Source organism: Channa argus, chromosome 5, assembly GCF_033026475.1.
Source record: "Channa argus isolate prfri chromosome 5, Channa argus male v1.0, whole genome shotgun sequence".
Lineage (NCBI taxonomy): Eukaryota > Metazoa > Chordata > Actinopteri > Anabantiformes > Channidae > Channa > Channa argus.
The window spans coordinates 28145396-28170239 of NC_090201.1; the positions used below are offsets into that span (position 1 = coordinate 28145396).

General features: G+C 43.1%; 1 protein-coding gene across 3 annotated transcripts in view; it reads right to left on the bottom strand.

The window, feature by feature from the left end:
- Positions 1-1294: 1294 nt before the first annotated feature.
- The window catches only part of LOC137127302 (E3 ubiquitin-protein ligase RNF123), a 102748-nt gene continuing 79198 nt past the window's right edge, over positions 1295-24844 (bottom strand). For all 3 annotated transcript variants that reach the window (XM_067504114.1, XM_067504112.1, XM_067504113.1), the window contains exons 37-40: positions 22453-22670; positions 13143-13237; positions 6617-6702; positions 1295-5862 (exon numbers count right to left, since the gene is read on the bottom strand). In XM_067504114.1, the coding sequence (XP_067360215.1) occupies positions 5763-5862; positions 6617-6702; positions 13143-13237; positions 22453-22670 (499 nt within the window). In that variant the 3' untranslated portion in view covers positions 1295-5762. The remainder of the gene's footprint in view (positions 5863-6616; positions 6703-13142; positions 13238-22452; positions 22671-24844) is intronic.

A 24844-nucleotide genomic window follows, 5' to 3' on the forward strand; every position in this document is an offset into this window, starting at 1 on the left:
TCATGGAATGCTTCCTAATATTGTTGCCTAAAGGAGACATATGCATAAAGTGAAAAGCAATGGTCCAAACACAGAGCCCTGTGGAACTCCATCACTAACCTGTGTGTGCCTGGAAGAATCATCACAGACATGAACCAACCTGCATCTTCTATTCTCTGAGATTAAATGTTGTGGTCAATAGTGTTGATGCAGCAGTAAGATCATGTTTATAATTGTTACACTGCAGAAAAGGTTCAACCAAATCCAACTATTTCTCCACACAAGACAGTTATTTTGACAGAGACCACACTCCTCCATTTCTGTCCCACTGAAATGTAGGAGGAGCCCTGTCAGATGCTCATAATAATAGCATCACTGATAGGACAGCCAGATATTTGGGGACAGGTGGGTTATTGTTTGGGACAGGTTTTCCAAGTCCACCACCAACACCATGACACAGGGTACAGTTATATGACTGAAAAGACGGCACCATGTTAAATGAGCTGAAACCTGATTTCTGAAACCAGTTAAAGGCCTGTTGCTTCCATAAGTCAATCTGCGTTTTTGCTGCATCGTCCTCTTTGCCTCGTGTTTCTCATTGACCCATTTATTCTTTGTCAGCTCGTCCATTGATCAGGGAGAAAACCAAAGAGGCTCCTGTTCCACTATAAATACACCGTGTCCTTGGGCTGTCCTCGTCATCTTTCAGTCCCTCTGCTTTCTCTGGTCCAGTTATTTCCGTCCTCATCTATAAACTTGGCCTGGTGTCAGTTAGCAGGACAGACTTGCAGGTGACACACAATGAAGCAATTACATATTTATCTGTCGGTCGCTTTTACACCTGCTGAAGTGAAATTCTGAGGTGTTAAAAGTCTGCAGACTTGTAACGTAGGACACCTGCATTATTGTGTTTACACACACAAACACACACACAGAGAAAAGGTGTGTAGCAAGGAGGTAGCAGCACCTCAGGAGTTGAGTAGGTAGGTCTATCAATCTCACAGTTGTTGGTCTGAACCATCCTTCACCTGCCCATGTGTATGCTTGTCCTTGGACAACTTGCTGAGACCCAAACTGCTTCCGGACCAGCAGGCAGCAGCTGTAAAGAGCTTTAGATAGAAGTGTTTTATTAGTGCAAACCATTTAGAAGTCTGTGGTCATCTTCTTTAGTCTGTGGTTTTGACTCCGATACAGGTTCTGAGTCTGACTGTGGTGATTTTAAGTTTGATGCTGCTTCTGTAGGTTTAACTTTTTTGAATTTACCTTCGGTGGCTTTGAATCAGTTTGAGGCCGACTGGTTTTCCTTTAAATCTAATAAACACACTGAAGCAATGTTTTGGTTCAGGATAAATAATTTAATGCAGTTCCATGTATATATATATGTGCACTGTGTCACACAAAGGAGAAAAAGAAAGTCTGTCCCTCCCCAACATGTCGCATTCCCTCCACCCCAGAATAAGAGAACTAAAACACTGTTCAGTCAGAAACATGCTCTGAATATAAATGCTGCCTTCAGCTCACACTCACACATACACACATCAGTGAAATAATACTGTATCAACATCCCATCAGCCCTTTAGTTCCCACTGAAACCGTTCACTTGCGCCTGTAGCAGTGAATATGTGTTGTTTCATTCGTCAGTGTGAACTTCATATATCTGGCATTAGTTCAATGGAAATTCACTGTGCGACGTCGTTCCACGGGAAATATTGAACATTTCACCGACATTCACTCAGACCCCCTTCGTTACAGCTCGGAACATTCCAGCTGTTATTAAATGTTAGGAAAACCAACATTTAACGACAAATTTAAGCTGAAGAGTGAACTGTTGAATTCTAATCAAAAGACAAATAAAATAAAATATTCTGATGTTCCCTTTTTCCTTTTAAAAGACACATAATTGAGGATGTCCCGATAGCACTTTTTCCCATTCTGAGCACAAGTACAAATACTTACATTTGAGCACTCGTCGATACCGAGCACCGATACAAGTACTGAACTGTTTTGTCCTCATCAATCCACTGCAGTAACGCAAATCGTGCAAGAATGAAAATTCTCACATTCTTCTGCCAAAACAAATATGGTGGCGACCGGCTTTACTTTGTCTGCCACCAATTATGTTAAAACAGCTGCTGGCGTCAGCATCGAGACATCCCACACATAATCAAAGGTTCTCTTTTCTACTTCAGCTCCATGTGTATCATTTTTATCTGATTTGGTTTTCACACCGACAACTATTTTGAAACAAGCACAATCTCAACAATCAGAAGCCTTTAGATTAGACACGGACAGGAAAAATTCTAGTCTGCTGTTTGTTATAACAAACTAAATTTAAAAGTGAGAAGTAAAATTTATTGTGGGAACATTTATGAGTCTAAAGATGCACATTCCTATAGATCACAATCAGTTTAGTGTCAACACAATGACCACGATTCACTAAGACCCTGATCACAACAGTCCAACACGTCAGGTAGTAGACAAACGTGTGAACTGTCCCTTTATTAACTCACTATCTGCCTACAATTTCCTTATGACAGCAGCTGTGTTTGAACACAGTAACCCAGTTTCAGTTTGAGGTCTGGACACATTGTTGTGGTTTATTGAGCTTCAGCACCAAGACCCAGTTGTTCCTGCAGGTTGTTGACCTGTTCCTTTAAAGAGAAACTGAATCCATCACACCTGACCTGTCCTGATCCGAGTGTGTGGAACTTTACAGTGTGATTATCTAAAGTGTGTGTTAGAGTTCAGATGGCTGTAGACCTTCTCCCTGCACCCTTGTGTTTACAGTACGTATAGTTTTCCTGCAGGTCGTGGATGGATTAGGACACAACGGGCCCCTGGATACAGGCCCAGAGTCTGTCTGTGGTGATTTGTGTGTCTTTGTTTTAAGCTTCTAGTGCTTTTCTAGCCGTGTTGTCCCCTCAAATAGTCTGTTCAAAGAGAGGCTCAGACCCGGGGCCCCTGAGCCCTGTTAACGCCACTTTTCAGACAAAAAACAACCACAAAAACACACAAACCATCTGTGTCGGTCCGTCCCGTTGTGTAATCCACCTGAGTTGTGGTGAGGTACGAATTCTCCACAGTTCTGTGTGTGTGTGTGTGTGTGTGTGAGATAACACCTCCATGCTACTGCTGTGGAGGAAGAGTGTGGTACTGCTCTGACAGCTACAGGTGAACTGTTGTGCTAATGTGACAGCTACTCCTCACACCCAAGGACGCTGTCGTCCTATCCCCACTGCATGTGTGTGTGTGTGTGTGATGTTGTACTGAGACTCCAATGTCCTGTCCTCTCTCTACATCATGATATGTTCTTGTTTTTTTACACCTCTGTGTGTCTCTGCTGCAGGTTTACCTCTATTTATAACCCAGATGTGTCTGTGCGCTCTCGCTCACACACACACACACACACAGTAACACTGAAGTGAACTTGCACTACTTAGTTGGATGAAAAAGTTTGCATCTCCTCACTCGAAAAGAGTAAAACAAACAACATTTATTGCATATTTGGTCAGTACAAATGTTGTTTCATCAGAAATTAAAGTAAAGTTTTACTTAATTTATAAAGGGGGATGCAAACTTTTGCACTTTAGTCATTATTCTGTACATTATTTTACTATAACTAACTTATTGCTTCTGATGATGAAGTAACATTTGTACCAGCTGAATGTGCATTGTTATGTTATGTGACGTTAGCTTCAGGTGTAAGTTTGCATCCCCCACATACCACGAATACGAAGGGGACACAGACTTTTCCAGCCAACTGTACGAAAGCACAAACAGATTTAACCTCAGCCTCTGTTCTACAGCGCGTGGAGCTTTGTGCGATTCAAAACGCATGCGGGAGAAATCGGTGTGTCCGTCAGGGCTGGGTGATGTGGCTCAGACATATTTACTGATGTACTTGGGACCAATAACAAGGCTGCAGATCACATGTGGCAGCAGGAAACACTGATGCTTTCAGGAAGAAAACTCCAGTGGGGAACGTATTTTTAAGCTCGATTCAGTCTGAATCCTTTATAATTTAGTTTTCTCTCTGCACAAACATCATCACCATCAAACAGCAGACTCTGCTTTCATCAGCTTTCTAAACATCTGCTCACAGCAGCAGCTTTAGAAACCTTAACCCTCCCAACTCATTGTTGTTCTGTGTCCTCTTCTAATCACCGCAGCTTCCTCGTCTCATGCCAACGTCTAAATCTGCTCACGTTCACATAATAACGTGTGTGTGAGTGTGTTTCCCTGCTGTGCAGCGACTCGTGTCAGATGTGTTACCCAGCTGCTGAGGCCTAACTGCTGCAGCGGCAGAGTGAGTCCAAATGCAGGACATACACATTTCTCTGCGTCTCTGTTTCTATGGGAACCTTCATCCAGCCCTGATAGTCTGTGAAACAGTTCATAAAGTTCCACTGCAGACACGCGTCTTCATGCAAATGTGATGGTAATTAATTTAACGTGTGCGATAAACAGCTTAGAGACGCAGCTTCTTCTCGCACATCTGGAGCCAGATGTTTAAAAGCACCAAAACCATATGTAGACATCATTTCCCACATGAGCGAGTATTTAGCACAGTTTAACAGATGAGGTGATGTGATGAGGAGACATCTGATCCTGAAGTAGTGTGAGTGAGTCACCGAGATTAATGGCGATGGCTGAGGAATCACTGCTGATGATGCTCTCACAGAAACTGCCTTTGAATAATGTCACAATTATCCAGCTTAAAGTCCAGACGTTGAATTATTCCATGACTCCTGATGCCACATGAAAACAAACCAACGTGGCCGACTCAGTACAGTATATGAAGATCAGTCACTATTATACACACGCAAACACACAGAGTAAACCTGTGTAACGGCTTTAAACCACAGCATCGGCATCTGAGCGACGGGCTTCTCTGTGAAGTTGGTTTCCTGTGGTACAGTGCACAGATGTGTATCTATAGGAATCCAGACCCACAGTACACAACACAACCACACAAGTGATGGCACTAACTATTAACCAACCATCCAACAGCAGCTCTGTCGTGAGGCGTTCAGGGACAGGGCAGAGTATAGGTCAAATTTGCAGAAAAGCTGCAGTGACAAAATTTGCTGGGATTAGTTGAATCTGTTAATTGTTGCTGTCTGATCATCGTCTGTTTATCCATTCACCTGCAAACCTTCATCGCTCACCACTGCTGTCCTCCTCCCTGTTACTGGCTTTGAACCAATTCCTCCCTGATTTCCCTTTAATATAAATGATCGCAGACATCACCGAGGTTTCAAAACACTAACAAATGTTTATCTGATGTACGTTACTGTCAGGTTACCACCATCTGAGCTTTACAGTGTTTTTACTACAGAATTCTGTCTTTACCTCAACACTTCTTAACAAAAAGCTCTGTAACGGTCAGAGCTGATGTGGCACCTGACAGACTCGCAAACGTGTTAGTTGATATTTTACAGGGTTGGACTGCACACTCACTCTGCTGTCCTCTTTTTAACGTCCTCTCCATCAGTTCACCTGGAGCTGCCTCCAAAGGGCTGTGTGCACGACTACAGTGTGTGTGAGATGTTCACACTCACACTTCTTTTTAAGGAAAAATTAGTAACACACACACAGGAAATGGTGTCTGCACATGGTTTACACCTGCAGGAGTCTCTTCAGGTGACAGCACTCCACACACACACACACACACACGCAAGCAGCACAGCTCTGTGTGGAATCTTTGGGTTATTGATATGTGGTCTAATGTGTGAAGGATGTTTCAGTTATTTACAGAGGCTTCTTCTGTATGTCTGGGTGTGTTAGGAGGCGGCAGGCTTGCTGTAGTCCTCCACCCCAGTGATGGTGGCTTTGCAGAAGAAACAGTCCTTGTTGTTCATCAGATGCTGATTGATGCAGGCTCTGGACAGAGAGGGAAAGACATACAAGCTGAGTGCTCAGTTTATTAGGTACAGCAGGCTGAAACTAAGTCTGGCTCAACAGGTCTTCATAAATCCTCCTCCATGAAGGTGATTCACTGGAAACATTATCGATTTTTTGTGCTGGATCAGTGAAACAAACATGCATGTAGCTCTGTTGATGGGGGGGGGCAGAGCATGACAACCATGTCAAATAGCAGAGGTACAAAATCGTGCTTATTCGGCCTTTAAGCAGTAAAAAAGTCTTTGACCATGTACAGTTTGTGCTATTGTAGTAACATAGAGGTGCAACATGGCAGCCTCCATAACAGGGGACTGCACAACGCAGAATGACATCAAATCTATTAGTAAATGTCCCTAAGTTGAGAGTCTAGCTCTCCTTTTCCATATTTAGGTTAAATGTGGGATGGAACGGAAAACAAGGTGAGAATTTGGCTGAGGAGGTGATTAGAATCAGCTCAGTTCTGTCTGGTTTCGATCAGCACCACAACAATCTGTTTTTTTTTGTCAAAGAAGCTAAATCAGACCATGACACAAAGTCAAAAACATGTCAAAGGTGAAAACTTTCATGGGGAACATTACAGTGATCATTTGTAAAAATATCACTTTAGCTCAGACTTTGTGCAACTCAAAGACAGAAGGTTTGATCACAGCACTAAAATCAAGAAGCTGGACATGATTAAACCTTTCTGTGCGTGTGTGTGTGTGTGTGCGTGTGTGTGTCTGTGTGGACTCACTTGCAGGACTTGTGGGAGCAGGGCTTGAAGACAGCAGAGATGGAGTGAGCGTAGCAGATGGGACAGAGGTCTTCTTCACTGGTCGGCTACGAGACAGAAACAGAACAGCTTCACTGAAGAATCTGGACTCAGATGTTCTCTGCTCCCTGTAAAAACCCACAGTACCGACTCTGCTCTGTACCAGACGTATTCAGATACATGTTCAGGATTCAGAAGCGAGGATCATGACGGTTACTGTCTCTGAACAACAACACACACTCACTGCATTGTTTTTTTTAGCCCTGGTGCATGCTGGGACGCCTGAGCTAACACCACAGGTGCTGGAGGAAACACTTCTCCTGACGGTGTCAACATCACCCTCTCACCTGCTGCTCTCGCTCGCTGCCTCCTTTCCTGCTACTCTCGTCCCATCTGTTCACTTCGTATGTTTTCACTTCACAGCCTTTCTGCTCTCTCTCTCCTCCCGCCCTCCACCTTCATCCTGCCACTGCAGGTGTGAGAATAATCACCGGCTGCAGCAAGAGTTTAGGGCCGTGCACCCACACTCCTCTTTTCCTCCTCCAGAAAACCGATGCTATTAGTTTTCCCCCCCTGCAGCCTCGACTCTTTTTTTATACCACGTCTCCTGAGGTTTCTCCGTGTGACCCCGGCCCACCATAGTCACCCTGCTGCCCTGAGACCAGCAGAGGGTCAGCGCACAGGCTCGTGATCACACAGAAACATTCAGCAGAAACATTCTGATGCTTTTAAAATACTCAAAGTAGAAATACTTCAAACTGTACTCAAGTAGAATCCATCACTGCCTTTTTAGAAAAGGGATTCTGTGCCCAGCAAATGCAGCGGTTTGCATCACAGATATGATTCTTCAGAGGTGCTGCACAATGCAAACTACAACCAGAAATACTACAAACTTACTTTAGCATCCAACAGATGCTGCTGACTGAAGTTCTTACAAGTCAGAGGGGGAAAGAAGTTTGTACTTTGTTTGTTAGTTTGTACTTATTTCTTATTACACAAACAGGATCAAAACTATTATCACCGGGCAAATTAAAGCATCTTTTAGCTTGTAGCCAGACAGATGATTGGTTTCATCAGACCACTGAGCGTTTTCCCTTCTCTCAACAAGCGGCAGGTGACAGCGTTAACAGGAATTCACAGCTCAGCTTCTTTGTAACGTGCCGCACAGGATTTAGCCTCCGTCTAAACAGACCTAAGTGCAGTAAATGTAAAGAATAAACCTCGGACCACTTCCAGACCAACACTACAGGCTGCAGACAGAACTGGACTGAAACACTCAACAACGAGGTGCTACAGAATATTCAGAGAGAGGAACTGTGTCCTGATGAAGCTGCAACTCAAAGTAATTAACAAATGTCTGCAAACTGATTAAAACCATTAAACACCGATGGACTGTGTGACTGATTATTAAAGATGATCTGTGGAGTCCTGCTGCATGTTTTTCGGCATTTAACACTCACGACTCTTATTTTGGCGTGTTCTTGTTTATTTCCTGTCCTTGGAGAATCACTTATGAGAAGTTTTTTAACATTAAATTACTTTAATAGATCATGTCTGACAAATAATTGTGTAATGCTGCAGTTAATAATAGCCTGAATAAAACATTATGTAGCTTATTGATGTGTAGAGAAGTAACATGTAATAGAACCTAATTTGCCCCCAAAACCAGCTATAAAATAAAAGGATTCATTTAAATTTAATTACTCAGAATTCTCTCTAAGCTTCATATCAAAGCCTCTTCACACTGCAGACGTCATATTCCAAAAGTCAGACAGAGTTCAGAGTGACAATGAAAAGACGAGAGAGTGAACGACTGACAGACCGATGGTGAACAGAGAAAGAAAGACAAGAAAACAAAGACATTAGTCTCCTGGACTGATTTTATGACCAGTGGAGATGAAAGTTCCTGGAAGTGCTGTTGACGGCTCAGGGCTTTTCACATCAGTGTGTTCTCTCTCACACACACACACAGAAAAAGATCAGGTCAGTAACAGAACATTTCTCTGCAGCAGAGCCACCAGCTGGACTGAAATGCACCGTTGAATTGTTGGACTGGCCTCAAGACCCTCACAAAAAAAAAGTGGAAATAAATAAAACAGACAAAGTGGACACAAGGAGATGTAAAATAACCACAGAGAGACACACAAAAACATAACAAAACCCAACGTAGACACTAAGAGACATAACAACCACACATAAAAAACACCAGTGAGACAAATGACCAACACTACACAGAGACACAAAGACACAAACCAATCACTGAGGACAATTTTAAACCTCCACTTCCTTTGCTCTGCTCTCAATCATTGGACCCCTTTGTAAGCTTGGTCCAGTTTCCTTTTACGCATAGAAAAATCCAAGCAAACATCTCTACAAGTCATGTGACAATGTTAAACTGAACTGAGAACCAATAATCACAGATCTTTACAGCTTCCGACAGCTGTAGGAAACATCCCTAACAAAATAATATTGGTCTCTGACTTTATTGTTGTGCGTCTGGATTTATTCTAAATCCAACTGAATAAAATCTCCTTTGGTCAAATGAGCTGAATTACTAACAGAGAAACCAACTCACTTACCTAATCGCAAACTTTTCTTTACATTGACTCTTACTCGCTTTGATCGTTTAAAACAATCCCAGAATAATATTTAAAAGAGAAAAGACGTGATTACACTCCAACACCACTGAGGGCTGGTGTGTGAAGCAGAGGGGAAAGAAGAAAAGGTCGATGAATTTCAGTCCATCGTATGAAACTCATATACGGGTTTAACGTCTTCTGGGTTTTATAGTAAACACACACACACACACAGTTCAGTGTGATAATGAAAGGTCACGCAGAGCTGCACAGTCACAGCTCACCTCCTCTCATGCCTCGTGGTTCTGGACGTGAAGAAAATGAGACTGTTTCTTAGCAGAGTAATTACCTCAGATCTCAGGAGTGCAGATATCCCACTTGCCCCCCACCACTCTGCTCTGAATTATCAGCATTTCAATGTGAACATCTCAACTCTTAACTCTGCCTGTCTGGGTTATGTGCTAAGTGCAGCTAGCAGGTCTGTTGCTCCGGTCAGCTCCCGTCTCCTTTGGGGTAAAGAAAAAGAAAAAGCCGTCCATGTTAAACTGACAGTGGCGTATCGTGAAATGAAGGGTCGTATTATCAGAGTGTTAGAGCTCAGAACCTGGTTCCAGGTGTCTCAGTCTGTGTGAGAGTAGGTTTTTTGGACATGTCACACTGATGTCCTCATATGCCAACGGGGGAAAAGGGTTAGCTTTGCATAAAGACTGGAGACAGGGACCCAGTCCACCAACCGCTGATCTACAAAAGTCTGGTTTGCTTAATGTTTCCTATAACCCACGAATAAAAATGACACGACAAGTTTTGAGTTTGATTTTCTCAGTACAATCCTTCTAATTCACTGCATTCAGTAATGAGTTGTGTCCTGTTTAGGAACACAGTGAATGATTTGCAGACCTGACAAACAGATACAGTAGAGACGGGGACAGTTTACTGGAAAATGCTGGATTATGGGATCCACTGTTTTTGGACTTGATACACATGATACAGATGCAGATTAACTGTTTGATGAGTCATTATTTCATAGAGAAAGTTTCACGTCCGCTATGGTTCAATTGCATTTGGATGATGAACCAGTAGTAACAAGTACTGACACATGAACTGATGAGGATGAACATGAAGCTCACCTGTAAAGCTCAGCAGGTTTAATTCAAAGGTCAACGCATTGGGAGTCATCAGACCTGTTTATCAGCGGCCCTTCTCCCCCTCCCCCTTGGATCTGGTTTGCCCGTCTTGGCAAATATAAGCAAACACAAAAAGTGTGTGTATATGTGTGTGTGTGTTAAATGTCCATGGAAACCTTGAGATAAACTGAAACAATCCGACAGCTTTTCAAACAGTCTAATGATTTAGGAAGACACAGGCAGCTGAAGGGGGGCATCTGCAGGAAGCGGTTTTTATACCGAGGTGGCAGATACTGCACGAGGACCAGCTCCTGTGTCATCAACTGCTGACGCCTCTACTCTGACTTTCTTTGTACTGAGGGAAAAAAAAGAAATGTCAGCATGGTTCCAGATGCCACGGTCTGCTCCCGTCTGGGGACAGATGACTTGGTCCATTCCATTAAAGCAGAGGACATATAACCCCCATTTTACCATGGAGCTTACACTGTAACAGTCCAACTTCCTTTCTATACTTGTGAGCACCCTAACCCTAATGTGACCCTTCAAACAGCCGTGTGTTGCCGGAGCAGCTAAAATCATGGGACTGCCATAAATAATTCAACAACTCTTGTAGTTCCCCTAATAAATGTTTGATAGTCAAATAAGATGTTTTGGTTACATAAAACCTGAAGAGTTAGAAAAGAGAATCTTGCTCTGGGTGGTTTCTGCTTCTGAACAGCCGCTGCAGGTTTACAGAGACACATCACACCACTTCACACTGCTGTTAAACGCTCCTCAGTGTCCTGTGCGATGTTGGTTGACTGAATGCAGGAACTACCTGACTTACAGTTCAATCCCAAATCACACCGCACCAGTAAGGACAGTGGTTCTGCAACCAACGCAAACTAAAGCAGATTGATGAGTGACGAATAAACACAGCATTAACACAAATTTAATTGGATTTGTTTATACAGCAGCAATTCACAGTAAAATTCATCCCAAGGCTCCAAACAAAGTGAGCTAAAGACCTCAGATATTTAAAGAGAGAACCCAACATTCCTCTTTGAGCAACCAGGCCTCAAACCACATTCTCACACACACAGCAGCTAGAAGCAATTAACTGAACTCTACTAAGACTAAAGTCACAAATCTTTAGAGTGTGACAGCCAGGACAGTCCACACACCTCACAACTGAGGAAACACACTTAATGACTGTGGAGCCAATTAGCAGAGTGAGATGGACGTAAACACTGGTTGGATCTTGTTGGTCCTGGTTGTTGCCAGTCAGTGTGTGCTGTGGAAAGTTTCTAGTGTTTCTGTTTTCATTTTCTTTTCACATTTAAAAAATTGAAAACTAAAGTTTGCTGCAAAGTTTGTTTTGAGAAAAGAGCCAATACAACTTGAAGGTTTTTCTATTTTTTGAGCTTCCAGTCATTGTGGACCAGTGGGTCGGAGTGTTGCCCACAGTTAACTCAGGCAGTTAGTTACCGTTCAATTGACATTTACCCGACGATGATTCATCTACAGTAATCAGACGACATGGATTTAGGTGCAGTTTGGACCTGACCACCATTCTTCATGAGGCACTTCTCCAAATCTGAACATTACATATCACTCACACACAGCCATTACAGAGCGAGCTGCTAGCTGTGCGTTACCGGTAACTTCTCCTCAGATACATGTGAAGTCTACAGACCCCAACACAGAACCGTATTATGAGTAAAACTGATGCACACAGAGGTCAACAAAAATTTAACCACACATTGTGCAGGGCTGCACATCGAGCAAGCTGATTGGTCGATTCAACTCCTCTGCGGATCGTGAACAGCATCATTCCACCTTAAGAGACAGCAGAGGTCTTCACTCTAAAACAGAATTATCAGTAAGTACAGACATTAGAAAGACAGAGACTGGGATTTGCTGACTGACTCACACATGGTACCAACTCCCCAGCTTCAGTCCTCTCTCAAAACCGGACTGGACTCTCAGCTAAACTGTACATAACTGTTCCCCCAGAGGGAAAATTCTGAACAAACAAAAAGAAACTATCATAATTTAATTCACCAATACAAGAATCCAAGTATAAAACTCTTGAGGGCTCAAATCCAAGTGTTGTTTCTTAGACAGAGGAAACTTTCCAGTCAGCCCTCCATCAGAGCAGACGCCCCCCCCTCCCCCCCCCCCCCCCCCCCCTCCTCCCTCAAGCTCTTCCTCTGTTTCATTTTCTCTCTTTGCTTCTATCTGAGACTAACACAACGTACACATCTGTGTGCAGGAGAAAGCAGGAGTTTGATCTACTGGCTCTTGAAGCATGACGTAGCAAAAAAAGTGATTTATACGTCGTCCTCACTCCTCCGTCTCCTCTCTCCTCCTATGATCAATAATAAACCTTGTCCTCGGCCAGTTCAGCTCTGTGGTGGAGTCGGCAGGGGAAAGTGAAGGATCAGGTTTCTGCTGCTGAGAGAAAGAGCGAGACTCACAGGGGAGGAAATGGCTTTCTCCTGACCAGGTTCACCCTCAAGGGTAATGGGATCAGTTTGTCCAAACTGCCACCTTTAACTGAATCCTTCCCTTTAAACTTCAGGCTTTGTTGTTTAGCAGTACAGCTTGAATCAGTGATGATTTAAAGGAGCCTCACTGTGTCACAGTTTGGTTCTGCAGCCCAGTCACTCACCTGTTCTTCACTGGAGATGTTACTGCAGCCTGAGCTGACGTGGTGCTTTGTATTTAGTCTGAATAAGTTTCCCCGCAGACCCAGTGAAGCTCCGAGGTTCCTCTCTACACCCCCATGAGGTCAGGAAACCTTTCATCACATGCAGTCATACTCACAGCGGTGCTGGCTGCAGCCTGTTTGGATTCTTCTGTGAGAAACGACAACATCAGCTCCACCTTCTTCTTTTCTTTCTCACTGATGTAGTCGGTGTCTGTTGGTACAAAACACACACACACAAACACACACACACACACACACACACACATACCTGTTAATACACAGTGCAGTGTGAAGTCAACACACTCTTGTTATTGTTATAGCCGCTTGTCTTCAGGGCAAACCAGGAAAAGTCAGAGCTGCAACTGATTCTTGTATCGAGCGTTGGAGGAGCAGAATTCGCTCCAACAGCAGGGTGGCTTCATTTGCTCCGTCAGGTTTTGACACAGCCCCCCTCATTACAAGAATGTATTAATTGCTGTGTGTAGTACAATACGTAGACATTTTTTATATCAGACATGAAAAAATGACAACAAATCCAACATGGAAGAATGAACTACTGTGTCTGACATGTTTCAGGAAACTGTGCAAAGAAATGATCATTTAAAGACCTTTTTAAATATTTTCATTAACCAAAGTTTATTTAATATAACCTAACAACATCTGAACATTTGCTCCTTTCTGACACAACTACATGGTGCAAATGTGTTAAAGGTCCAGGAAGGAAAAAGAAATACAAACATAAGACAGGAAAGTGGGAAATTGGTTAGTTGGAAAAAGTGTGAGACAGAAAGACTTTAACTTTAATCGTCTCCAAACCGACGAAACTAAACTTAAAAAGACTGAACTGTATTGTCTTCATTGCTTCTGCTGTGTTTATTGTGTACTGCTAATTACATGATGAGCATTATTATTATCATCAGCAAACACTAGCGGTACAAGTGCTAGTGTTGCTAAATCAATAATAAGAGTATTAGTAGTAGTAAGTTCTTCTTGTTTTTGTATTATAACAGCACACTGTGCTCACCCCAAAGGTAAAGCAGAAATTTAAAAAACTATGTCAGTGAGATCAATTACATCTTTCAGCAACAACAGCACAAACACACTTTCCCAATGCAGGATCTGATTTGGTTTCTTTTGCTGCAGTTGACCAGACTGTAAATGTTTCTGAAGACTCTCAATCACCCAGGTTGTGATAGAGCCAAAGATCAAGTAAAGCCAAATATGGTGACTGATGACCTCACAGCCATATTTCTACATATTTGGTGCAGGAAAACATGAGAACGTCCAGGAAACTTCCAGAAACCATGAACACTATCCAGTCCAGATGCCGACAACATGGCAGCTTCACTCAATAGTTCTTACTAACTGGACTTGGACTGTGCTGGATCTGCATGATCGAAATCATCAAAATTTCCTTGATCTGAACCGACAGTCAAAACCTTTATATGTGGATCCAGAGTCAGTCCCTGGTGAAAAATGACACCAAGATTTTGTATTGAGTAAAGAAAAACAGAAGAAACCAGGGTTTTTCTGCACCTTGGGGAAAATCCCGGGCACAAACAGGGACACGAAGACAAAGAAAATGATCAGCCATCCAACACCGGATCTTTAGCAAAGAGGACGTGTACACTGGAGTGTGTGCTGGCACGAATCATGTGACTTGTCACAATTCAGAATAAAGCTGAAAACAGGGATGTGGTCTTATTAACTTGTATGCTACTTTTCCCCAGATCTAAATGGGTTGGAAACCATTAGTTTTGCAGCAGATTCTCAGTGCTCATTGTGCTGGTTGATACCTGTTGATAGGGAAGCTGTCAGGCTTTTCTGGGCTCGGTCTTAGGACTTCTGGCTTCTGAGTTAAAAGGTTCTGTAGACCATCTGTGGTCATGGAAAAAAATAAGTTCTGGTTTTGAAGGCTGCTGGACACCACAACGAAAGACTTGCAACAGTAATAACTGGACGACCGCGGTAAAGACACCACTTTATACCCTCAATGGACGAAATGGAGGATTTGTGGGGAGTCACTGCTCATTTCCCAGCCGGACACTGAGGTCAGTACAGATGTGGTTAGAGGGCTCCACTCAACCTCTGTGACTGATGGTGGGTGCTGGTCAGTGGATCAGCTCTTGACTTTAACAGGCGTGTTGACTCTTGTCCAACAGGTCAGGGGTGGCCATAGCTCAGGAGGTAGAGCAGGTCATCCACTGACTGCAGAATTCGTGGTTCAATCCCCAGCTCCCCTTGTTTATGCTGAAGTGTCCCTGACACTGCATGTCAACTTGCCCCAGTGTCTAAAGGAACGTCAGCTATACCTTTGTTCTTGTGTCCTGAGGTTCCCCAAGAAGGTAATAAGTGTGAGAGCAGCTCGGCCTGTCCTTTAGTAAACACTGCCCAACGCAGCAAGAAGAACAGATCGGACCATGTTTTCCCACAAGTTTCGGGTAAAGTTACGGATCATTGAGTCCCTGTAGCAGATGCACCACAGAGAGACATGGCAGTGTTTAAAAGAATCACATGTCAGCATTTATCCTCACACAGCTGCAGTCTACGACTCAATAACTTTCTATTTTCAGCTTCATCAGCTCAGCTGTGGGGGAGTCGTTTCTCATGGTTGCATGTCAAAGTGTCCTTGGGCAAGACGCTGAACCCCAAGTTGCCCCCCACTGGTCAGACAAGCACATCATCGCCATCATCGCCGTGTGAATGGCTGAATGTCAAGCAACATTGTAAAGTACTTTGGATAAACAGACCACTTTATTGTTTGCTCAGTTATTGTTATTAGTTGATCAATATACATTTATTTTATACTACCAAGAAAGGATCCCCCGTCTTTCTGTCTTCTGAGTTTTTTTGGATTCTGAAAGGCAGCTGCCATAGAAGGTCACTAATGCAGAGCCTCTGGGAATATAACTATTTTTGCAATTTGATGACTAGTTCCCATTTTCCACGTGTGCACCATCAGATGTTCATCCAGCTGTGGATTTAGAACAACACAAACAACTACACTTCAGCAAAATGTTTTTTTGTCTTGTCTGTCAGGTTCCCGGAACCATAATTAGTTTTACACTGGATTTTAATCTTCCCAGCTCTGCTGTGTATTTGTTCAGCTCGGTCGAGGGCTTCAGAACCTGCTCAACTTTAACTCTTAGCTGCAGATGATTTGAGGCCGTTCTAAAGGGCTTTTCCTAGCATCCTGAGGAAAAAAAGCCTTTTAAAAAAGTCTTTTATCAGTTTCTTATTGCATGCTCAGTTTTCAGTGTACCCCCTCCAACTTCCTTCTGTTCTTTCTTGTTTCATCCATCTGCATGTGCTCCCTCCCTCCCTCATCCTACAGATGTCATGGGTAGCAACTGTAATCTTCCACTGCAAATCAACATACATGGCAGCTCTCCAACAAGCCAATATCGGGACCAGATCGAGTGCTACCCACCCCCCGCGAAAGAGGATCTGTCTGATTGTAGCAGAGAAGTGTGAATGTCTGTGTGTGTGTGTGTGTGTGTGTGTGTGTGTGTGTGTGTGTGTGTGTGTGTGTGTGTGTGTGTGTGTGTGTGTGTGTGTGTGTGTTACAGAGAGACCAAATGGAAAGACAAATCGAAAGCCATCAAGTGAGAGGGTGGATGTATAGAGAAGGGAGAAGGCAGGAGATGGATAAACTCAAGAGGGGGAGAGAAAGTGAAAACAGTGGGAAGGAAGAGCAAGTTGATGAGGAGATTTTACTTAATGAATGAAACACTTCAGAAAATGGTGAACGTGAGAACTTGATGGTGATATTTACCCTCTGCACAGCTGCTGGGATAGTTTTTCTTCCATTGAAATTGCACGTAGGGCAGGGGTCACCAACCTTTTTGAAACTGAGAGCTACTTCACTGGGTACTGATTAATGCAAAGGGCTACCAGTTTAATACACACTTATGAAAAAATAAATGTGCTCAAATTACCTTTAATTATATGGTATCATTAATAATTTATAAAATTAATGATAATCTATGTGAAGACATGGATCACGTTAATGATCCATGTCCATAATTACAAAGCAAATTCAGCTAATAAAAATGTTCTTTCATCATCATGTAACAAAGATAATCAAGGAGTGTACATTAAAAAACTATAGTAAAATAATGAAAACATTTGTATGAGCTGAATATACATTAAATATTATATTGACAATTCCAAATAAGGAGAAGCAAAATTGTGCACCAGAACTGTAAGTTGATGCTGATGTGTTGTTTTGAAGGTCTGGTTGTGAAGAGTAGTACTTCTGTCTTGGAGAGGTTGAGTTGTAGATGTCTTTCTCTCATCCAAGCAGAGATGTCAGAGAGGCAGAGGACAGTAAGAGCTGTGTGTCTTCAGCATAGCAATGATAGGAAAAGCCATGTGAGGGGATGAGGTGTAGATGGAAAAAAAGAAGAGGAAGAAGAACTGAGCCCTAGAGAGGTAGAAATACCTTAAACAGTCGTCAGGATAAAGTAAGACCTGAGGCAGGTCAGAGCTGTTCCAGAGGTGTCCAAGTCAAAGAGTGTGGACAGAAGAATCTGGTGGTTCACTAGATCAAGTAGGAATAAATCAGGAGACTGAGCTACAGTTTTCACAGCCTGCATGGATTGTACAACCGTAATAAGTGCAGTTTCTGTGAAGTGACCACTCTTGAAGCCAGACTGACTGACATCTAGGGGGTTGTTTTGAGAAAGAGAAAATCTGAGAATTGATCAAAGACTGATTGTTCAAGGGTCAAATGGAAGAAGAGAGACAGGTCTGTAATTGTCAACAAGGGTCGAGAGTTGGCTTCTTAATCTGTGAGGTAATCTGGGTCTGTTTGAATGAGGTGGGGAAGGTGCCTGTTGTCAGAGATGTATTGATGATTTGTGTAATGGCTGAGATTAGTGTGGGGGCAGCTGCTTGAAGGAGAGTGGAGAGGATGAGATCCAGAAAATAGGAGGGTGGACATGTCGTCCTCAGAGTAGAAAACAGGGACAGTTAGCAGGTGTTATCATGTTTCAGATGCTAAAAATTTCATTGTTGAACTTTTTTTTTTTAGATCACAAAGGTTCCAACTTCTAACAGCCTGTGCTGCAGTGGTTGGTGATTTGTGCTAGAACATGCAAAGAAATTCTGAGGAACAATGGAATGAAGGCGAGGTTAGTTTGGTTCTCTACACAGCTTTGCTGCAAACACCACAACACAAAAAAAAGAATTTATAATCACCGAATAAAGCACATGAACAAGCTGTGCACCACCAGACTCTCACACAGCCCATGATATTCTTTGTGTGTACAAATTAACAGTGCAGCACAATAAAGAAGTTCATGGTCAATCAGATGCTGTAGCGTGTTCAAGGTAAAATCACACTGAAGAGAGTTCCTCAGGATAAAAGACGGGTCTGTGAGAATTAACCCCCGAGATGCTAATGGAGAATTAAGACACGCTCATAATCTTCAGGGGTTACAGAAGTGGTTTTCCTCAGTTTAAAAGTCTTCACATGGGCTTCGTTCAGAAATGTACCGGCTGACCAGACACTGACACAGTAAATCCACCAACTGGCCTCAGACAGAGGATCCTAACATTTCTAATGCAGCAGGGTCCACTGCAGACTCGGCAAAGGTTGTGGACACCAGCTGTTCAAAGAGAGTTTTCTTGTCTCAGATATGTCTTATCCAGAGGATCTTTAGAGGAGACCTGTTGAGGGGAAACCCAGTAAAAACATTTTAAAAAGTAAGAAACACTAACAGATATCATCCCGTCACTCTTGTATTCAGAGAACAGCAGCTGATCTGAACATCAAATGTGACAGCGAACAAGTTTGCAGTTATACATGAATATTTGCTTGGAAGCCAGTAAGAAATGCAGTACAACTAATTCTAATGACATTGTTTTGCGTCTAGGTTGGTTGTTCTTACCGTGTTATTCACCTGTTTGTATGTTATGTTGGCTGTCACATCATTTTTAATCATTGTGTCTCTGTTTATGTTCCGTTTGTGTCACTGTGTGTATTTTTATCATTCTCTGTCTCTTTTTGGTCCATTAGTTTATTTTTTGATCGTCTCTCTGCAGGCAACTTTTCAGTCTATTTATGGTCCATTTCATCTTCATCTGTGATTATTTTGTGTCCATTTCATTCACCATGCTTCAATGTTTGGTTATTTTCTGGTCGCTCATTTGTGAAGGTTTGTGGTTTTTGTCAGTTTAAGCTCATTGTGTCTTTTAACCGAGATCTAGAACTTTATCCAGCAGCCCCCGGAGCTCCCGGGCCCCTGTGCCTATTCCTGAAACCTGCTGCACGTACCCACCAACCCAGAAAACATCTCACTGTGCAGCAGTGTTCAATATGTTTTGTGAGTTTTTCCACCTGTACTGTTGCAGTAAGTGTGTGAATGTGTGCAAACGTTCCGTTTTCCCACGTTACAGTCAGCTCATTCATTAACACCAACTCCCACTCCCACAGTCCTCTGGGTCAGTCTGAGGATCTATTAGCAGCCAGAGCTGCAGCTACAACTACACAGAGCTCCTCATCTTTCCACGCAGAGTCGGGTTTGTCTTTGTGACATGGTTGCACTGAGTAAAAAAAAAATTTAATTAAAAAAAATCAGTCAACACTGTAAAAGTCTATGAGTCTAAAGACTCATGTGGTGGGATGGTAGAGACAAGAGCTTCTCATGGAAAACTAAATGTGCTTTAAAAACAATTGATAATAATGAATAATTTAAGTTTGATACAATGTGATCAATACAGGTCTGCAGTTTCCTTGAACTCCAACCAGGTGAAAGTAAAGAATGAGGCAGCCAGAGTGGTATATGTGAGGGTACTGCACTCAGGCAGTACAAGTACTGCACTCAGGCAGTACAAGTACAGACCAGTTTTATTTCTATTAGTCTAAATGTATTAATCAGATGAATGTAGTGGAGTAAAAGTATGAGGGAGCAGAAAATAGAAATACTCAAGAAAACTAAAAGTACCTCACAATTGTACTTAGTAAATTTACTCAGTTACTTTCAATTTCTTGAAGCAGAAATGGGCTTTGCCTGCAGTCGCTGCTCAGATGGAGAGAAGAAAGAGGTTGGAGGTTGTCAGTGTTTCTGTGTTTGTGAACAAGTGTCGCTCTGCATCAACTCTGGTGCTGTTTCAACATAGGCCAAGAAAAAAAAACGGAATAAAGTGTAATAAAGTTTCATATTTGTAATATAAAACTTACTACTTACGTACTATTGCTTACAAATGCATTGAATACCATGAACATTTAATGTGTTTAAAGCAGTGGGCACAATTTATGAATATGACTGCAGCATGTGAAGGCAGAAGGAAACGTCTTGATTACCAGGACATCCCACACCCGAGCACAGAGCTAACACATGCAAATACCCACACACTTCAGACTTGTTGCTTAAAACCGGAGACATTCGATGAATCGTCTGTGTCGAAACCTTCTTTCTTAGCGATTGTGGAACTTTTCTCAGCTTGAAGCTGTTGTTACATGTTGTCTGTAATTGGGCCAATTTCATTTCAGAGTAAAAACTGAAGTCATTTTGAGTGTTGTTCTAGTGGTGGCTACAGTTGGTGTGATTTATTTTTGGTCAAACACAGCATCTGCACATTCTGGGGGAAATAAAAAAACACTGGATGCTAATAAGACGTGCTGTCTTTTCCGGTCTTTTTCCATGTCAGCCTCTCTATCCCGTTAGCTTCTGCTACATCGGAGCATCTCATCCATAAAACATTCAGAGCTGCAGGGATCGGACTGCTCCATCAACACACAACTATCACAACCACACACAAAACGACAAAGCCTGGACAATAATCAGCTTCCCTCCTGTGCTGCGTCATTACTCGGACGTTATGTCACAGAACAGACCAGAGCTTCTTCACCCTGGATATTAAAGTCACAGCAGCTGGATGATGTGTCCATCATCACATACATAATGTCACTTAATGACGCTAGTGTTCCAGGTTCTGACCGTAATCTAATCCAGGTTCTGGGTGGTGTTTGCGCTACTGAAACAAAGGAGTTAAAATGTAGTGATCATTAGTGAGGCAGGTCTGAGGGTTCAGACTCCTTCCAGAAGCCAGAGAGAGGAAAGACAGTGGACAAGCTGACAAAAAAAAGGCCTCAGCAGAACAGAGAGACACGGACAGAGAAATAACTCTAGCCCTGAAGATTCAGAAGGTGCCAGCCGGAGAACTGAGGTCTACGCCTCAACGCACACAGACATAACAGCCCATAATAAACACAGAGACATGAAAATATCCAGGACAACCCTGTTGGTTCAGTATCTATTACTGAATCTGTGTCATCTCTTGCTGCCATTAGAGCTGAGCATCACTCACTGCTCTCGACAGTCCTCAACATGGACGACATCCACGAGCCGATGTTACAACACTGCAAGCCACAGCTTCAAATGTGTGTTTGCATTCTCCTGTTTCTGGGCACATAAAAACAAACCATCTTCCCCTCAGAGCGACATGCTCGACCATCAGCTGCCTGAGCAACATACAGAAACAAAACAGCTGTTTCATTCATTAGTTTTATCACTGAAAATTTCCAAACGCATATGAGAAGCCTCTGTCAGATGTGGGTCAGATCATAAACAGTGACAGAAACAAGATGACGTGCATGATGAAGTCATGTTTTTCAGGTCATCTGTTCCTCGCACTCAGGAATGTTGCTTAACATGATACTTCAGGAACATCGTGAAGGAACTTTTGGCACAAACATTTACTTGAAGTGACATTAAATCTGATGGACCTGGACTAGAACTGAGCAGAGAAACTGGAACTGATTGGTGGGCAGTTCCCAATACTGATTCTACAACAAAATCTGTGAGAACACTGTGGAATAATCACGCGAAGAAAAAAACATCTGCAGCAACATCTGAACCCATCAAGTTAAACTTTCATTCTTCTTCAACTTCCCACTACTTCAACCGCTGCTTACGTGCAACCTGCATTTCCAGAGACGTCGTGTGCATCCAGTGTTCCAAAGAACAAAGGACATGTTAAAGTCATTTCCAGTTGTTTTTCAGACAAGCAGCCTGCTCTATATCTGCTGCTTTAAGCTGATTTGATCTGAGTCTGTTTAACACGTGACATCAATAATCAGAGAAGAACACATTACAGTTATTAGACTGTCATAAACATTTAAAAATATGAGCAGATATCTGTGTGACCTCCACGTGCCACGTGGGGTGGTCATGGAAACAGCTTGTGTTGTCACAGCAACGGTGGAGGATGCCTTGGTGGCCAGGCCATCCCCTTTGGCAGAAGATGAACTCGGGATCACCTGGTCTGTTTTATGTACGGCTGAGTGCGTCCACAGCAGCAGAGACTTTGCCATGAGGTTTGTGCGTCACACACAAACACACACCATCATCTGTCAGTTATTATGATCGTCCATCAAATTTGGTGACTGCAGAATCTAAGTGTTGTCTCTCTACTCACATGCGTGCAGGGAGAAGTGTTTGCGTTCTGGGTTCCCAGCAGCTGAAGGGACAGGGGGGGTTACAGATGAGCCCAGAGACATGACAACCGGACGTGCGTTGGGTGAGGTGGTGGCCGCTGAGGAGCTGGAGGACTCCCCCCCTTCCCCCAACAGGTGCTGGATGGAGTGGAGCTGGAAACAAGGGTCAGAGAGCAGGACGGAGGCCGCTCGAAAGACCCTGAAAAGAGGGGTGGGGGTGGGGTGGAAGGAAAAAAAGAGGATAACACGTTAGAGGAAGCATTGTAGATCATCACACAGCACAAAGTGCTTTAACAAAGTAAGATATCCAGAGTTCTGTGCGGGAGCAGGCAGCAGAAAGACTCCGCTGTCCACAGTTCTGCTGGATCAGCACGGCATGAGACCAAGTCTTTTCCGCCTCTGCTTGGAGACATTGAGGCAGTAATGGGCTGCAGTCTCAACTAACGCTGTGTGGAAATCAGCAGCAGCAGAGTTACATATAAAAGCATGTTCAGGCGCCGCTGTGCGGCTCCTCCTCAGGATTTATTTCTATTTCAGTGCTGCTGCTCGGTGCTGTTTTTCATGAGCCCATCTCTTCTCCGTCTCTCTGACTGCTGATCCATCAGTCGCTTCTCTTCTCGCCAATCAAACCCCCCTCCTCGGCTTTCTGCTCCCCCCTGCAGTGCCACTCAATCCAGACTTTCTGCATCAATCTTTCATAGCGGGGCTTTCCACAACAGCCAACTCCCACTCACTACTTCTCTGTGAAAAACCACTCTGCTGTCACTCTGCTTCTTTCTGTTTGCCTCTTTTTATGCCTCTGTCTCACTATTTTTGGCCTCTTTTCTTCACGACCTGCTACAATCAAAGCCACACAAACAGAAAAAAAGTTAATTACTGTTAATTTCTCAACCTAACAGCTCGAACCTTCACAGTTGAGCTGCTGTGAGTATGCACCGGGCCAGACTGGGATCGGATCTGAGACCACATCCAGAAACCAGTTTCTGTGGTTGTTTTCGATCCACAGTGAGCCTGTAAATATGTGTTCTGTGCAAAGCATTGTGGGATCCACAACATCAGTGTATCACCATACACTGTTTCTTTTTAAATAAATCTCCATACATTTCAGCCTCTGGTGTGAAATAAACAGTAATGTTCAAGAAATTGAATTTGAGAAAAGATGTAAAAACTCAAATTGTAGACATTAAAGGTATTTCAGTGTGTGTGACAAATGAAATGTACTGTCAGCTCACAGCATCATGTTGTGTTGAGCTTGAAGGTTGTAGCTAAGGAAAAAAAGAGGTGTATTACACCCACCTACACATGTACACACACACACACACACATTATTGGCTGGAGAAAGTCTCTTCCCACCCACCATCTCTCTCAGCTTCAGCACAAGCAGAAAAAGGCAAACACACCTGATGAACAGGCTCACACCTACACTCACCGGCTGTCGTCCATTTACTTCTCCTCAATTTATTGACTGCGACTCCCCCACCCCGCTCTTACCACTGTGCCCTAATCTTCTGTTTTACAAGCTCACACATTTGGGTTTGGAACTGAAGACGTATTCTGCCAGAATACGAATCATTAGTAGGATGATGGCTGTAGCTCAGTTGGTAAGGGCAGTCGTTCACAGACCTCAGACCTGGTTCGATCCCCGGTCCTGGCTATATGACGAAGTGTCTCTGGGCAAGACACTGAACCCCCAACACCCCATTCCCATCCCCAGCTCTGCAGTGCCGGTCCAAGCCCGGTAGAAATTGAGGAGGGTTGCGTCAGGAAAGAAAAGAAAAAACTGTGTTGTTGCGACCCTGAACTCACGCAATAAGCCGAAAGGACAAAAACAAAAAAGTAAGATGATGGTGAAACCTACATGTTTTCTTCTTTAACTGTCAAAAAAATTAATTCACATTCAGTAATCTCAGTTTAAAACACTGTCAACTACTGATGACACATCTGCAAGGGTCGTCCTGCTCCATAAGGGAATATTTCAAACCCTGTAATTCTGTTCTGGGTGATCAGATCAAAAGAGTAAAGCATTAAATACACAACCACCACTAAGATGGACAGTGACCATCACTGATTTCTGACCAAACAACTTGGTGTGGGACCATTAGCTTTAAACTCAGGCTCACAGGTGACATTTTATGAAACCATTGTATTTTAAACTCATGAACAAGCTTCTGTTAGCTGGAAGCATTGAACCCAACGACAAAATCACTCAAGTCTGAAGTCAAACCCCCACTGTTATAATAAATGTGCCACAATCGTCATCAACTGAATCTGGGCCCCACAGTAACAAAAAGTTAGCAAAGGCAAATTTCTGCTCTGAATAGAGCAAAGACCTATAAATTCACAGTTATCATATTTAAAGAGAAACACATGCAT